General features: G+C 38.7%; 1 protein-coding gene across 1 annotated transcript; it reads left to right on the top strand.

Annotated features, from left to right (window-relative positions):
• The first annotated feature begins 207 nt into the window (after positions 1-207).
• On the top strand, positions 208-16990 carry ces2b (carboxylesterase 2b). The gene is made up of 38 exons (XM_028030682.1): positions 208-389; positions 1553-1745; positions 1828-1969; positions 2442-2575; positions 2674-2827; positions 2907-3011; positions 3574-3672; positions 3762-3905; positions 4010-4087; positions 4173-4320; positions 4441-4590; positions 5278-5350; positions 5423-5604; positions 5712-5904; positions 5991-6132; positions 7596-7729; positions 7800-7953; positions 8041-8145; positions 8224-8322; positions 8421-8564; positions 8684-8761; positions 9654-9801; positions 9897-10046; positions 10127-10199; positions 10274-10459; positions 11545-11759; positions 13028-13220; positions 13306-13447; positions 14492-14625; positions 14716-14869; positions 14971-15072; positions 15144-15239; positions 15342-15485; positions 15589-15666; positions 15752-15899; positions 15995-16144; positions 16217-16289; positions 16355-16990. The coding sequence occupies exons 1-38, from the start codon at positions 326-328 to the stop codon at positions 16539-16541; spliced, it is 5088 nt and encodes a 1695-aa protein (XP_027886483.1). The 5' UTR covers positions 208-325; the 3' UTR covers positions 16542-16990.
• The last annotated feature ends 368 nt before the right edge of the window (positions 16991-17358 follow it).

The following is a 17358-nucleotide window of genomic DNA, read 5'->3' as shown; positions in this document are numbered from 1 at the left end:
GACACCATTTTTTGCTATTTAATCGTATTGTTAGTTCTTGGTATTAATGTCAGCCTTTTATTGTCTTTCTTCCGCTTCCATATTTGTTCCAGAGGACGGCGAAACCTTACCATTGACCTTATTGACTATTGACCTGATTGGCTTTGTTGTGTTGGTATCAGTGTCTGCGGTGTCAGTCACGTGACAATTTCTGTAGGTGAATTGCACATATTCAGCTCTGAACCTCTCAGAAGCCTCCCATCTAGGTCCGCAGGAGGCGGTAGCATTTCTCTTTGTGGCTTTGCTCCATACAGCTGTCAGTAGTTTTGCAGCGAACTTCCAGATCATGGAGTTCCGCGTTTTTCTGCTCGTGTCCGTTTTGTTTTTAAGCGCCACCGCGGATCTACAAGGTAAGAAGCAGACTGTCCTCTTCTCAGTTCCACATTACACAGTGCAAGCCCGTACCGAGGATGTTGCTCCTTTTAATCGTGAAAAGGGCTGTAGCAAGTCAAAAGTTGTTAAAGAAATGATTTTGCACGCACAGTGCCGTATCACGGCAATAGTGAACTTAATACTGATTTGATTTGATTTAACTTCTGTTCTGGTTGTTGTCCGTTTTTACCTTTTACCTACTGCTTCGGTGTGTCCAAGGGTGACAGATTACATTATGACAGGTACAGTGTCAGTTGCATGATTAGCGGTTTGAGGGAGCCCCTCCCATTGTGCAATAAACCTGATTGGATAATCTTCATTTATATTTGTCATTGTTAAGTGTATATAATCCTGCATATATTTCTTTAGGGTTTAGATCAGTAAAAGCTGTCCGGTCTAAAAGCGCCATAGGTTTAGACTTGAAATTTAAAAAGCAGAAGGTCTATGAAAAAAGCATGCAAATTCACCACGCATCATAAACCAGACATTTTACCAGTTTATTTGACTGATTTGAAGTCCTTCGTTTTTATTTATTTAATTCATTTTGGGGATGGGGTTGTGACAGTACAATATAACTACTAACGTCTGTCTGTCCTGAGCACAAACAACTTTTAGTCTGAAAGCGACCTCAGATTTTTGCTTTTAATTACAACAATTGTCACAAATAGTCCATCCCAACTGGAGTTGGAGTTATTACCAAGAGGTTGCTCACCACAGAGCATTTTTTTTAAATCCCTCTTCTGAGTGCTGGTTGGTTGCTCCACTCAGACAGCAGTTCACCCGACCTCCTCCTCCACACTAAATAAATTAAGATGTGAACTTATATTTAAGATGGAAACTTCTATTTTTCTACACTTACTATCACATTTGGATGCATTCTCAACTGCCTTGTTCTAACCCTTTTTTCTTTTTTCCTGAACAACGTTTTGCATATGTCACTATTCCAGACATGGACGCTTAATAGCTGTCAGTTTCAACAGAAACATGCAGATCGGCTTTAAAAATGATGATGTATGTTCTTTAAATATGATGAAGGAAAGAACCAAAAATCAAAAATTAATTTGAAAAGCAAAATTGTGATGAAGTATTAAATAACGACTCAGGTTGTTGAGTTTTTAATTATTTTTTTTTATCCTAACAGCACCTGAGGTCCAAACAAGGCTTGGCAGATTGAAAGGTCAGTATGTGAGCGTAAAGGGGAAAGAGACCGGCGTCCACGCCTTCCTGGGCATCCCCTTTGCTAAGCCTCCCCTCGGCCCCACCCTGAGATTGGCCGCACCTCAGCCTGCAGAGGGATGGCAAGGACTGAGAGACGCCACAAAGCAACCCAACATGTAGGATCCATGTTTCTATTTAGGAACCTCTAGACTTGCAAGGTCTGTTAAAGCGATTATTGAGAAAATTTATATTTTGCAGGTGCATTCAAGATATGGACTTTGTTGACATTTTGTTTGAAAAACTCAGTGGAATGAAGACAGAAACCCCAGATATTTCTGAAGACTGTCTGTATCTCAACATTTACACCCCTGCAAACAGAGCTCCTGATGCCAAGCTCCCTGTAAGAAACCTTTGGTCTAGCTTGCATGTGTCTGTGATAGGTCATTGAGAATCGGCTTCAAATTGGTTTGAGATGGGGCGTGCCGTGGTGGCGTAGTGGTTAGCGCGACCCGTATTTGGAGGCCTTGAGTCCTCGACGCGGCCGTCACGGGTTCGACTCCTGGACCCGACGACATTTGCCGCATGTCTTCCCCCCTCTCCTTCCCTGTTTCCTGTCAGCCCACTGTCACATAAGGGACACTAGAGCCCACAAAAGACCCCCTGGAGGGGTAAAAAAAAAATTGGTTTGAGATAACCGTGAAGAGGTGGGCAAACAAGTGACTGGTTTAAGTTTTGTTACTTTTCTACTCCAGAGTTTTAATATTGTTAGGCATTCCACTTATATGCTATAAAATAAAAAATGTATAACTTTTCCAACTGCCTTGAATCACAAAACTGGGTTTTATATATTTATATATATTGTATATATCCAGGTCATGGTGTGGATCCACGGTGGAGGCTTTTCCATTGGGTCTGCTTCAATGTTTGACGGTTCTGCTCTGGCTGCCTACCAAGATGTGGTTGTGGTTCTGATCCAGTATCGACTGGGCCTTCTGGGTTTTTTCAGGTAAATGAATATCTAAAACGTGAGTAGGCATGAAATGATTACTTCTTGCTACTTTTGCTTTGATCAAAACACATTCTGCCACATTGTATTTAATGCAGCACTGGAGATGAGCATGTGTCTGGGAACTTTGGTCTTTTGGACCAGATCCAAGCCCTGAAGTGGGTCAAGGAGCACATTCACAACTTTGGCGGAAATCAGGATTTGGTCACCATATTTGGGGAGTCTGCAGGTGGAGTTAGCGTGTCCCTTCTGGTACGAAATCATCTGGAGAGAAAATAATGTTTTTGCAAACAAATCTGTGTTTTAATGGTACAGCAATTTACATCCTCAGCTCCTGTCTCCATTGTCTCATGGCCTGTTTCAACATGCCATTGCTGAGAGTGGCACAGCTTCAATGGATGCAGTTTTTATGCATTATCCTGTTCCAGTAATGCAGGTCAGTTGTCAGTTTTTATAGTAAAAACCAGGTGTTTATATGCATTGTATAGAAAGACAAAATCTCTTTTTCTCCCCTTCACTGTCTGATACTAAATGAGACAAAAAATTATTTTTTTGTTTTTGTTTTAGATCAATTGGAATTACCAAAATAGCATTTGTTTGCTAAATAATAATTAATTTTTTGTGAGGACTCTATAATTACTTTTGACTCATTTTAGGCGTACTTAAAATACAATACATTCAATTCAGTTCTACCCAATTTTTTGCAGCAGTTTTTGTAACAGTGGATCTGAAAAAATCTGACTGGAGACACTGGCGTATTTCTGTGTCATGTATCGTTATGTTCTTGATTTTAAGAAGATTGTAGAATCCTTCTACAATCATCTCCATAGGTTGCAGATCAGTTCCCAGAACAAAACCAGCCTTCTTTATTAGCTTGTAGAGCTCTTTTTTTTTTAAAGCACTGGCTCTGATGATGCTATTTTAACAGAAATATCAGTTGATCACATGATGTGTTGTTAATAACAAACTAACATCTAACAAAGTGCATCTTTTGTCAGGCCACTGCAAATGCATCGGGCTGCAGCCTCGAAAGCTCAGAGAAGATTGCTAAATGCATGAGGAACCTTGGTATTGATACCATATTGACATTGGGGAAGGTGAGATGTTGGTGAAAACGGTAAAACCTTTCTATGGTTGTAGAATCTTTTTTTCAGATCATCTATTCTACACATTTTATTCTCTCAAGGATCCAAATTTGAGATTTTCTGTAAGTATTGATGGGCACTTCCTGACCAAACCTGTGCCTGAGCTGCTCCGGAAGCATGAACTCCTCACTATACCTTTGATGACCGGTGTTAATGATCATGAAGGGGGATTTATCCTTCCCGATGTAAGTTATAAGATTTTGGTCATATTTTAAATCACTAACAAGGATTTCTTTAGTGTTGTAATCATAAATGCCTCAGATGCTTTAGTTTTGTTTTATTTCTTTAGCAACTCGCTCCTGCAAACTGGACAGAAGGAATGGACCGAGAGCAGCTTGCAAACATGTTGTTTTTCTTCTACCCGATGGTGAGACTCTCATTGTCTTATATTTCAATGTTATATTTAATTTATATTATCAAAGGTTTCTGACATACTTTCCTGCTCTTTTCAGCCTGAAGATGGACCTATCAGAGAGTTCATTTTAAATGAATATGTTGGAGGTGGTGAAGACCGCATCAGAAACAGAGATGGAATGACTGAGCTGCTTGGAGATTTCTTTTTTAACATTCCTGTCATTAAGATAGCAAATGCGCATAGAGGTATTTTCTTTAAGGCAAATACAAATGAACCCAGTATGGGATACTTAATGTAGTTGAAGTTTTTTTTAAATTTAATTTAATTTTTTTAAAACGAATATTACACCAATTTATGCCCACCAGATGCAGGCGCTGCTGTGTACTTGTATGAGTATCATCACGCTCCCAAGTTCCTTCAGAAAAGAAGGCCCAGCTTTGTTAAAAGTGACCATGGAGATGAGATCTTCTCTGTGCTTGGATCTTGCTTCACAACGACCCATGTGAAGCTAATTGGTAAGTTCAACTGAGCCTGTGTAGAGAATGGGTCAGCCTCCGAAAGACTGGTGTAGTAGCCTAAAATAAAATGCACACAAACCTATTTTGAACATATCCATGCATAGAAAGACAAAATATTTACTATTCTGACAAACGGTGTTGAAAAATCCTAATGTTGCATTATTTAACTAAATATTTTTCTGTTCCACAGATTTTATTTTTAAGATTCTTTAAATGTAATGAATATGAACATATATATAATATATAACATATGTGATAAACCCTGGTTTTCACACAAGAGCTGCAGAGAGAGGCAAAAACATGCATATTGATTGACATGAAGTAAAGATATTTTTTGAAATTGCTTATAGTTTAGTTTTAAGTACCAAGAAAGGAAAAGCCAAATGTCCAACAGCTTTCCAGCATCAGACTTTCCTACCAGACAGCATCTGTGTGATCAATGGCTGAGGGACAGAAGGCAGAGAGACCCTAAGGAACTGAAAACTGGTCCTAAATATTGATTTTGACTAAGCTCAGGTGAACAGTCTGTGACAAATTTCTGTCAATATAATGTCACAATGAATAACTTTTGCACTATGCAGGAAAACATAATTTATTGTGTAAAAATGCGTGGGGTTTGTCATTTATAAGAACAACAAAAGATTTGAAGTGCCAAACTGTTTCACTGCTTCATTATCAATTTAGAACCATGCCCTGAAGAGGAGAAAGTGTTGAGCAAGATCATGATGAGCTACTGGGGCAACTTTGCTCGCACAGGGTAAGAGTGAGTGTTTACTAATTGTGCAGAATGCACAGATCATGGAAAGTTGAAGATGTTATTTGTTTGTAGGTCCCCCAATGGAGATGGCCTCGTCAACTGGCCTAAATATGGAGCAGAAGAAAAGCATCTGTCTATTGATTTAAAGGAGCAGGTAGCAGTGCAGTGGCTTCAGAAGGACCGGTTCATCTTTGTGACTCAGACTCTGGAAAAAAAGATACAGCAGCATAGGAAGGATGTGGAGAACAATAAATGTATACCTTTATTTTTTATTCTTGTTTGTGTATAATTTTATGATCAAACAATAATTAAAACAAAAGTGTTAAATTAGAATTCTGATTAATTTCCAAAATCCTAACAGCACCCGAGGTCCCAACAAGGCTGGGCAGACTGAAAGGTCAGTATGTGAACGTAAAGGGGAAGGAGGCCGGCGTCCACGCCTTCCTGGGCATCCCCTTTGCTAAGCCTCCCCTCGGCCCCACCCTGAGACTGGCCGCACCTCAGCCTGCAGAGGGATGGCAAGGACTGAGAGACGCCACCATGCAACCCAACATGTATGTATTCTTCTTTTAGGATCCACTAGACCTGGAGGTTCTGTGCACTTCTGATTCACCAGAATGTACTTCTTTTTTTTTTACAGGTGCATTCAAAATATGGACTTCGTTGACGAGCTTCTTGAAAAACTCAAAGGGTTAATATTGGAAATCCCAGATATTTCTGAAGACTGTCTGTACCTCAACATTTACACCCCTGCAAACAGAGCTCCTGATGCCAAGCTCCCTGTAAGAAACCTTTGCTTAAACTCTGTGTGTAACTACGACATTGAGGTTCAAAGCTAACATTTAATTCAAAGGTCTCAAGTTTTAGATTCTGAGGAACATGAATGCAGCATGTTTTAAAGTGGGTTTGGGATGAAGAAAATGAATTTTTGTTCTGCTCTAAACTGTGATGTACCTTCACCCCATTTATCTAAACGACACGCATATTGGTGATTCCTACCTCCTTTGTTGTAGACTTTGTAAAGATCTTAATAAGTAGGATTATCACTGAAAGTTATTTAATTTTAATTATTCAATTAAAATTCAACTAACTTTAATTTTAAACAGATCAATTATACACAAACTTGTTGGATTTATTTTGGTTAAGTTTGATTATGGCTCACAGATGATGAAAATTCAAAACTCTCAGTGTCTGGGTAAATTAAATAAGACATAAAAATTGATTTCTAGTTGAGGAAAGCCAGTTTACTTAAAAACAATGTACTGTACAGTATATGTACTTAATACTCTTTCTGTATGAATTACTGCATTAATGGAGGTGATCAACCTGTGACCACTTGCTGAGGTGTTAATTTTAATCCCAGGTTGGTTTTATCTTTGCCTTCAGCTCATCTGACTTGTTGACTCTTGTATCTTGTTATTTTCTTGTATCATGATTATACTAACTAGATTCTTTGTGGGGATTGAGGTCAGGGCAGCTTGATGGTGATGATGAAAGCAGGTATTGGTGCTTCTACCAGCTTGGGAAGGTGTCCAGTCCTACTGGAAAATGATGACATTATTATAAAACCTGTCAGAAGAAGGACACTTGAAGCGCTCTAATATTTTCAGGCAAACGGCTACACCAACGAAGAATGTATGGCCATCTGTTGGTGACCTTAAGGTCCAACACTCATGGGTTATGGAGCAGGAAAAAAGATCCAAGTACATCAGCAATCCCACCTATGAATGACTCAAAAGTAAGAAGGTTTTGGAGTGGTATAGTCAAAGTACTATGCCACTCCAGTACTTCCATAATAGATTTCCTATGAAATGACTAGAAACAATGGTCAAAGGCCCTCCAATGTGAATAAATTAAAACAATTCCGTGAAGAGTATTCAAAATTCTTCCAACGATGTAAAAAACTAACTGCGAGAAATCGCAAAGGCTAAAGGTGGCAACACCAGATATTAGGTTGACTGAGGACGTTCACTTATTACCCAGGATTATATGGGCTACAATAGCTTCTTTATTAACTCTTCTTTTTAAAACTATTCTTTGTATTTAGGAAAGTTTGTTGTTTCATGTTTTGTAACATTTAAGCAGAAGGAAAAACAGAATAAATCTGTAAAGAGCAAAACACAGTTTGAATTGCTGAAATATGTCACCTTTTTAATTTTTATCTGCTTTGAGATATATCTGCTTATGCTCTGGAATATTAAAAATTGGCAAATTGCCCAACAAATGAGTTCTACTCTTTTCTCAGGTCATGGTGTGGATCCACGGTGGAGGCTTTCTTCTTGGGTCTGCATCAGGGTATGATGGTTCTGCTCTGGCTGCATACCAGGATGTTGTTGTGGTTCTGATCCAGTATCGACTGGGAGTTCTGGGCTTTGTCAGGTAAATAAGTTACTGAAGCATGTTTGGAACACACCAGGATTGCATATAAACAACACTTTATTTTATACAGCACCGGAGACGAGCATTTGCCAGGAAACTTTGGCCTTTTGGACCAGATCCAAGCCCTGAAGTGGGTCAAGGAGAACATTCACAGCTTTGGAGGAAACCCAGATTTGGTCACCATATTTGGGGAGTCTGCTGGTGGTGTTAGCGTTTCACTCCTGGTATGAAGTCATCTGAAAGCATTTCTTTTTGTTGTCATTGCCAACACCAACACACTTCCTAATTTGCTCTACCATTTAAATCTTCAGCTTCTGTCTCCACTGTCTGATGGCCTGTTCCACCGAGCCATTGCCGAGAGTGGTACAGCTGCAATGGATCTCCTTGTTATTAATGATCCTGTCCCAGCTATGCAGGTTAGATTTTGTGTTGTTTTAGTTGTGTATTATGATTTAATTTCGTGATTCCAAAGAAATGAGTGCATCTTTCTTCAGGCGGCTGCAAACGCATCAGGATGTAGCCTGGAGAGCACAGAGAAGATTGCTGAGTGCATGAGGAACCTGGACAGTGACACCATACTGGCAGTAGGGAAGGTGAGATGCTGGAAGGAGAAAAAGAAAATCTTCAGTTTCTACAGGTTTTTTTTCATAACCTCTCCACTTTTTTTTTTTACATATCTTACGCTCCCAAGGATCAGAGTTTAAGATATCCTGTAAATGTTGATGGCCACTTCCTGACTGAGTCCGTGCCTGAGCTGTTCCAGAAGCACAAACTCCTCACTGTGCCATTTATGACTGGCATTAATAATCATGAAGGAGGTTTTGCTATTTCTGATGTAAGTTTTCAATGTTCATGGGCATTTCAGACCACTGATTCTGCATAGGTTTTTTATGTTGTTTTTTGTTGTTGTTATTTTTAATTATGCTAATTCTAAGTTTTATCTGTTTTCTGTAGCACTATGCTCCACCAAACTGGACAGAAGGAATGGATCAAGAGCTGGTCAGAAACATCCTGTTCGCCTTTTACCCCCTTGTAAGACTCTTGTTGTCTGTTGTGGTAACTTGCAAATATATTTATACCACTTAATTTTTTTTATTATTCTATTTTAATGGGATTTATTTTATAGTCTACCCTGCTCCTCAGTGACCATTGTCCTGCCTGTATTAGGTGTTGGTGTTCCTAAGGTTGGGAACCACTGGATCCGATTGACCAACACAAAGTAGTGTATATTTGTGAGGTGGAAGGAGAATTATACAGAGTTTTCCAGTATATTTTACAAATGCTTGCATCTGTATTGGAATGAATTTACTGACACTCTGAGGATAAAGTTATTGAGAGGTTTAAAATAGGATGAGGTAATGAAACATTTCAAGCTTCCAACAAATCAAGGGGTACTGCTCAACTCATCTCATGCGAATGAAAAGGATATATACTGTAGCACACATGTAACCCAACCGAGACATAGCCAGGCACAATGAAACATGGTAGTAGCAGAATCATGTTGTGAGGAAGCTGTTCAGAGAAGCTGGTCAGATCGATTGAGCTAAATTCATGGTATTTCTAGAAGATATCTTGTTAGAAGCCACCAATGACTTGAGATTGTGGCAGAGGTTCAAGCAGAACAATGACCAGGTTTAGATCGAAGCAAATTGCTGTGTTGGAATTAGGGTTTTAAATGAGCAAAGCTGTTAGACAGACTGTAGACTGGTAGCTTTATTTCCAATGGTAAGTGGTGGTACACATTCCATGCACCATTTTCCTTTTACAGTTATGCACTACTTTGTGGGAGGCGATCATGTAAATCACAATGAAACATGCATACAATTTGTTGTTTTATAACATGAAGAAATATAAGGGGTGTGAATACTTTAGCATTTCTTTCCTCGCACAATCGGGTTTTTTCAGAAATTGTTTTTCCTTTCAGCCTGAGCAGGCAGTCATCAGAGACTTGATTGTTAATGAATACACCGGATCTGGTGAAGACCGCATTCGAAACAGAGATGGATTTACGGAGCTGCTTGGAGATTTCTTTTTTACTATTCCAGCCATTAAAGCGGCAAATGCTCACAGAGGTATTTTTTCATTCAAGGCTGTTAGAATCTGTTCATTTGGGTATTTTCTATTGTTGTATTTCCCAAAGATTGACACTTGCATGTACCACTACCAGATGCAGGCGCTGCTGTGTACTTGTATGAGTATCACCACGCTCCCACAATTCTGCAGAAAATAAGGCCGAGCTTTGTTAAATGTGACCATTTGGATGAAATCTTAACGGTGCTGGGATTGTGCTTCACAACTACCCATGTAAAATTAGCTGGTAAGTGCATCTGACTTCGAGATATTTAATGTATTTGTGCGTTTTTACCTAACGACTCCAATGTTTACTGATTAATTTAGATGCATGTCCCAAAGAGGAGGAAGAGTTTAGCAGAATCATGATGAACTACTGGGGCAACTTTGCTCGCACAGGGTAAGAGTGAATGATTATTCAAAATACAAAATACACACAGATAATACAAAGTTTAAAACCATATTTGCTTGTAGGTCTCCTAATGGCCATGGCCTCGTCAAGTGGCCCAAGTATGGAGCGGAGGAACGGTACCTGTCTCTCGATTTGAAGGAGCAGGTGTCTGGTCAGTCCCTCAGGAAGAACCGGTTCACCTTTGTGACCCAAACTCTGCCAGAGAAGATCAAGAAGCTTCAGGAGAACGCGGAGCACAGCGAGCTGTAGTACAGCATCATATGGAAGTTGCCTCTAACCCCCTTGTTTTAAAATTTAAATTACTTACTTTTGTTATTTGGAGTGTTATTGGAAATATAAATATGTATTCATGTTCAATGAAAGAAATTTAAAAAATAGATTAGCAACTTTTAATATGAAGAAAGAAAGTAGTCTTATGTTGAAAGACATTTTTGGCACCTTTGAACACCTGTTAGCCCTGCCGATGTTTGAGAAAGAGATTTTTTTTTTACATGCATTACTTCAGAGCATTTGAAGTAATATCGTTTCCAAGATAGTTAGGAAACGATATTCAAAATCTATATCAAAGCCTTTCTTTGTTGAGCGGGAGTAAATTACATAATAAAGAGTCCCTTCCAAGGCGAGTGAATAAGTGGGGAAAAATGCATTTCTGTTCTTCTTTTAAATCTCTGAAAATAAAAAAACAAACAAATGAGAAACTGGAAAAAAAAATCTGCCAATAAAAAAAAAAAACCGAAGCAATTTTTTTTTTTGGAACAGATTTTTTTTTTGATATATATGACACATACAAGTGTTAGAAATGGGTGTGCGAAAAGGACAATAATAGAGAAAAGAGAGAAATAAAAGAGTCCAGTGTGGTACAGAAAATTTTAATAAAAATGTAATATCTCAAGATCAAATTTGCTTTAATATTTTAGTTTTAGTTTAACTTTTAAATAAAAATAAATAATAGATAACACTTTCTTTTGCAGTCCCCTAATTACCATGTGATTACCAAATAAAATACTTTAAGTTACTGTATATTACTATGTAATAAACCAATTTTAGTAGTAATTACAATTAAATTACTGTTTAATAGTACATCATTCAATTACCCATTATTAACCAAACTAAATGATTACATATTAGCATATACAGTGTATCACTATATTACTAAAGCTAGTTGGTGGGTAATTACGATGCCACTGTTTAGCAATCCCTAAATTACCCTCTTTATGGATTACACAATAAATTTAAGCCGACTTTATATTTTAAGCAGATATTACCGTAAAACTTATTCTTTATCCACAGGTTAATTTTTGTTTAACCTGTGCATAAACTAGCAGTAATAAAGTGCTCCACAAGTAGCTCTCCATGACAGGATTTGCATTTATCTGTTTAAGAGTTTAGCTGAAAAGTCACTAGGAGGCAGCAGCATTTCTTCTGATTACTTTGCTGCTGCCTTCACTAGTGTCAAATTTCACATCCTGACCAACATGAAGTTATGCATGAAACAAGTTTGCGGTCTTCTGTTTGTTGTTTTTCTTGGCGTTACTGCAGATTTGCAAGGTAAGTCATGCACAAGATGTTGATCTGCTTGTGTCGAATATGATAAGCTTACTTTTAACGAAGTGATTCACTCTCCTGCTGGAAGTAGGAAAGAATGCTCTCGATTTTACGTGATCTCTATTTTTGGACATTGGCAAGGAGTAAATGTCTGAAAATAGAGTTTTAGGACATTGTCCATTCTTGCTCTTTATTTACAACCGTTGTGCAATAAGAGTTGGTGGATAACAGTGAGCTGCACAGAGCAGATTTCCGAGACACACACTTGAATTGATTGGTCTGCCTCAATCATTTCATTGAGATTTAAACCTATAACACACACTGTAATGTTGTAATGCCTTGTTTTGCTCTTCTGTCTGTGCAGAGGCCAAAGTTCAAAGTATAACGAAGTCAATAAAAAGAATCAATAGAAAGTAGGGTTGGGAAAAAGTATGTCCTGCTGCAGTTTGTCAAAGTTTTAGTTCAGAGCTTTGAGGCCATGTTCTATCCTGGATATCTTCAGTCTGTTCTTCTGAGGAACATTAACCATCCAAAGGGATGCCATTTTAAAAGTTTATATTTTTATACTTGATAGCAATACCTGCACCGAAGTCCTTTTAAGGCAAATAAAATAGATGACAAAGAGCAAAAAATAAAGTGTTGAAACTATGAAATACTTTAAAGACAACGGCAGACCAATAACAGAATCAAGTTATCAATTTTCACTAGTCAAATGCAAAGTGAAGAGAAATGGGTATGTAAGAGCTCCATAAAAATACTGATTTTGTGAACAGACCTCATGCGGAGACATGGGTTGTCATTTTATATATTTAGAATGCTGATTTAATTTCCAATAACCCCCAAACAATCATGGTGGATGACATGTACTCAGTCAGGTTCTCCTGGACGTCTCTTCCTGTCAAACGGGAGTTTTTCCTCTCCTCTGTCTCAATATTCATACTCATTAGGGATTGCTGTAAAGTCAAAGGCAGAACGTAATTTACTGGATTTTCTTAGAAACTGTTGAGCATACTGTACTGTTTGATAGCCAGGATCAATTGTAATGTATGATTTAATAGAAAAGATTTTGTAAATTGCCTTGATATGTTTGTTGTGATTTGGGGCTGTATAAATAAACTGAAGCGAATTTCCCCTGCATTTTAATAAACTGTTGTTATTGTCTGAATATGATAAAGCAACATTAGCAGTTAGAACAGTTGATTTCTTCTTTTGTTATTTAACTTTGGAATAAAACGCTGCAATGTCCTGATTGGTTCATAAAATCCTAACAGCACCACAGGTCCTAACCAGCCTGGGCAGACTGAGAGGTCAGTATGTGAGCGTAAAGGGGAAGGAGGCCGGCGTCCACGCCTTCCTAGGCGTCCCCTTTGCTAAGCCTCCCCTCGGCCCCACCCTGAGACTGGCCGCACCTCAGCCTGCAGAGGGATGGCAAGGACTGAGAGACGCCACAAAGCAACCCAACATGTAGGACACATTAGCTCCGGTTTTAGGAAGTTTACACCTGGAGGTTCTGTTTAGCATTTGTTCACAAAAAATATCTGTTTTGCAGGTGCATTCAAAGTATGGATGTTGCCAATGAGCTGATTGATCTGCTCGGTTTGCTGATATCAGAAGTTCCAGAGCTTTCAGAAGACTGTCTGTACCTCAACATTTACAGTCCTGCAAATAAAGCTCCTGATGCCAAGCTCCCTGTAAGAAACGTTGATTTAAATATGTGTATCCATGCATCTTTTCAATCCACACTCATTTCATCTGCTGTTGTTTTAGCCATAATATCCAGATGCATACGTTTTCCAGTCCCATATTCTGTAAAGCAGCGTACACCGTAATGGCCATCAGTAATATTGAACTAACTGAGATTGATTTGCTCAAAGTAGCAGTTCATAATTTCCCTCATATATTCAATACTTATTTTATCTGCCGTATGTACAGGTTGTCCTCAATGCCTCTCTGATACACTTCACAGTTCATGGTGGATTCTGTGAATGTGAGCTGGCCAGGCCGTCCTGCAGCACAGCATTCACAAACCATGACACTTCCACCTCCATGATTCACTAAGATTATTTTTCTATAATTCTGGGTTTGGTTTACGCTAACCATATTCTCTGTTCTGGTGTGTCCAAATAATTGACTTTACAGACCATTATCCCAAGAATGTCGTCATCTTTGTTTACATTATCTCTCACCAGACCTTAACCCGGTTTTCTTTTTTTTTTTAGTTAAAATATTACAGAGGTTTTGGAGTCCTCTGAGCATCTAGCTATCTGTTTTTGAGAAGAACTATTTCAGATTCTGGATTTGGGTGTGGCTAGTGACACTGAGCCAGGTGATAATCAGATGATTTAAGGATGTGTGGTTGGCTTGAATAGGTTTTCACTTCATAAATTAAGTCGTCATGTAAAACTGGAGTTTGTATGTACTTTATTATTATTATTATTTTTACAATGTCCTTATCTTGGCCATAATATTTATTTCCCGGAAAAGTAAAAGCACAAAGGAAATATGTTTGATCTGAAGTTTTTAAGTCTGACAAAAACAAGACAAGTAATCTATTAGTGATCAAACATTTTCATAATGCCAGGATTATGCTGTAATACAAAACTGGCAAATTGCCTTGCATAAATGCAGTCTTCATGTAAACACTAGCCAGCCCCCTTGCTTCACCTAATGAGGAAACGTTGCAGATTGGTGTTTAGTGAGCTCAGTGCAATCAAGGCATTGAATTGCTCTCTCAGGTCATGGTGTGGATCCACGGTGGAGGCTTTGTGATTGGATCTGCTTCATCATTTGATGGTTCTGCTCTGGCCGCTTACCAGGATGTTGTTGTGGTTCTGATCCAGTATCGACTGGGAGTTCTGGGCTTTCTCAGGTAAATAGGTTACTAAAACATGAGTACAACAAACCAGGAAAATATTCTACTGATTTGAATTTGACGTAAATAATACTGTATTTTATACAGCACTGGAGACGAGCATATGCCAGGAAACTTTGGCCTTTTGGACCAGATCCAAGCCCTGAAGTGGGTCAAAGAGAACATTCACAGCTTTGGAGGGAACCCAGATTTGGTCACCATATTTGGGGTGTCTGCTGGTGGTATTAGCGTTTCACTCTTAGTAAGAAATCCTGATAAGTAATCCTCCCACCACCCCTCTTTAAAACTATTATAATCTTACTGCAAACACATAAATTACTGTCCTGCAACTTATATCCTCAGCTTCTGTCTCCGTTATCTGATGGCCTGTTTCACCGAGCCATTGCTCAGAGTGGTACAGCTGCAATGGATGTCCTGATGAATGATCCTGTACCAGTAATGCAGGTTAGTTGTCCTTTTTTTGTCCTTCAACTCACTTTAATTTTTTGATTCCAAAGAAATGTACCTTTCTTTAGGCAGTTGCAAACACTTCAGGCTGTAGTCTTGAAAGCACAGAGAAGATTGCTATATGCATGAGAAACCTGGACACTGACACCATATTGGCATGGAAGGTGAGATGCTGAATGAGAAAACATGTAGTTTAGATAAAATATTGTTTCTGCCCATCTCACCATCTCCAGTATTTTTTTTCTACACATTTTCTTTTTCTCAAGGATCCATTTATGAGATATCCAATACATGTTGATGGCCACTTCCTGACTGAGCCCGTGCCTGAGCTGCTCCAGAAGCACAAACTCCTCACTGTGCCATTCATAATCGGCGTTAATAATCATGAAGGAGGTTTTGTTGTTGGTGATGTAAGCTATAAATGTTTAATTACTGAAGGAGGATTTTTACTTTTTTGCTATTTTATTAGTGTCTACTGTAAGATTGGTCACTAATTTGATTTACTTCCTGTAGCACTTTGCTCCTCCAAACTGGACAGAAGGAATGGATCGAGAGCAGGTTGTGGACCTGGTGTCTATGTTCTATCCCCTTGTAAGACACATATTGCCTTATTTATCAGTGTCATTTTCCCTCTGCATGATCAAGATTCTTTGAGAGACTTTTTCTCCCTGTTGAGGCCCAAGTTGCAGCCATTGGAGATCTGATTGTGACGACGTATGTTGGATCTGGTGAAAACCGCATCAGAAACAGAGATGGATACACTGAATTCATAGGAGATTTCCTTTTTTCCACGCCGGCCGTGAAAGTAGTAAATGCTCACAGAGGTATTTAATTCCAGATCATGCATTTAGTTCAGTGTTTGTTATTTTCTTCCGCAGTGTTTTCTAAACAAACACAATACCTGTTTGTCCACGACCAGATGCAGGTGCTGATGTGTTCTTATATGAATACCATCATGCTCCCAAGTTTCAAAAGAAAAGAAGGCCCAGCTTTGTTAAGTGCGACCATCTAGATGAGGTCTTTATGGTGCAGGGATACTGCTTTACAACTACACATGCAAAATTAGCTGGTAAGTGTACCTAATTTACCGCCGAATATCAAGCTTGTGTATTTTTCCAAATGGCTTCACTGTTAATTTCAGATGCATGTCCTGAAGAGGAGGAAGAGTTTAGCAAAATCATGATGAACTACTGGGGCAACTTTGCTCGCACAGGGTAAGAGCGGCTACTTATTCAAAGTACACAGAAGCTGCAAAGTTTAAGACATCATTTGTTTGTAGGTCTCCTAATGGCGATGGCCTCGTCAACTGGCCCAAGTATGGAGAGGAGGAAAAGTATCTGTCCCTTGATTTGAAGGAGCAGGTGTCTGGTCACTCCCTCAAGAAGGACCGGTTTGTCTTCCTGACCCAAACTCTGCCAGAGAAGATCAAGAAGCTTAAGGAGAAAGTGGAGCACAGCGAGCTGTAGTGCAGACTTATGGAGATTTAAAAACAGTGCAAGAGTGAAACGATCTTTTAGCTAGTAGGTTGTCATTTTAAAGGCACCTACCTACTGTCGATACTGATTTTTCTGGGATTTTTTTTACAGGATTCCTCTACATTTCCTCTTCTAATGTTTTTTGTTTTATAATTATTTCTGTATGTTTTTCTCTCTTCCAAGGTTCTATTAAATTCTTTTACATGAGAAATTTGATTATGCAGCATCTACTTTGAAAATTCTCATGATGCATGTATTTACATTGCCTGTATGTTAGACAAACTGTAAGGGTGTAACTGTAAACTGATTCAACTTCTGTTGTATTTGCAATGGAAGCCCCTTACATTATGATGCTTAATAATCACTGGGTCAAAGTACAGCAATGTAAACAATTGTTTGGCCTTTTAAAAAATTGTTTTTGTACTTAACTGCTCAAGATCGCTGGTCCTATAACAATAAATGGCAACATTTCTGCCTGTTTTCTTCACTATTGAATCTCAAATGCCAAACGTAGCTGGGGCAAGTACAACCTGAAATGTTTTAAATGTTCTGGGAATTTTTGTGACCTCCTAGATGAGTTGAGGAGGCACTTTTGGAGCAATTCTGGTAGACAAGTCACTCCTGGGAATTCTCTTGAATTTCCTTACAGCTTAGCATAAACTGATTTTGAGATTATTTTTATTTTTTGCCTACTTTATGTTGTCAGGTTCTGTTCAAGTAATTTCTAACTTACAAAGCTTTTTGAATAGTCTTAAGTTAATTAATATTTTACCTAAGGGGCTGGAGGGATTTCTATTCTCATTGGGCC

Source organism: Xiphophorus couchianus, chromosome 2, assembly GCF_001444195.1.
Source record: "Xiphophorus couchianus chromosome 2, X_couchianus-1.0, whole genome shotgun sequence".
Lineage (NCBI taxonomy): Eukaryota > Metazoa > Chordata > Actinopteri > Cyprinodontiformes > Poeciliidae > Xiphophorus > Xiphophorus couchianus.
The sequence above is the reverse complement of the archived record's forward strand: the minus strand, read 5'-3'. Positions and strand labels throughout refer to the sequence as shown.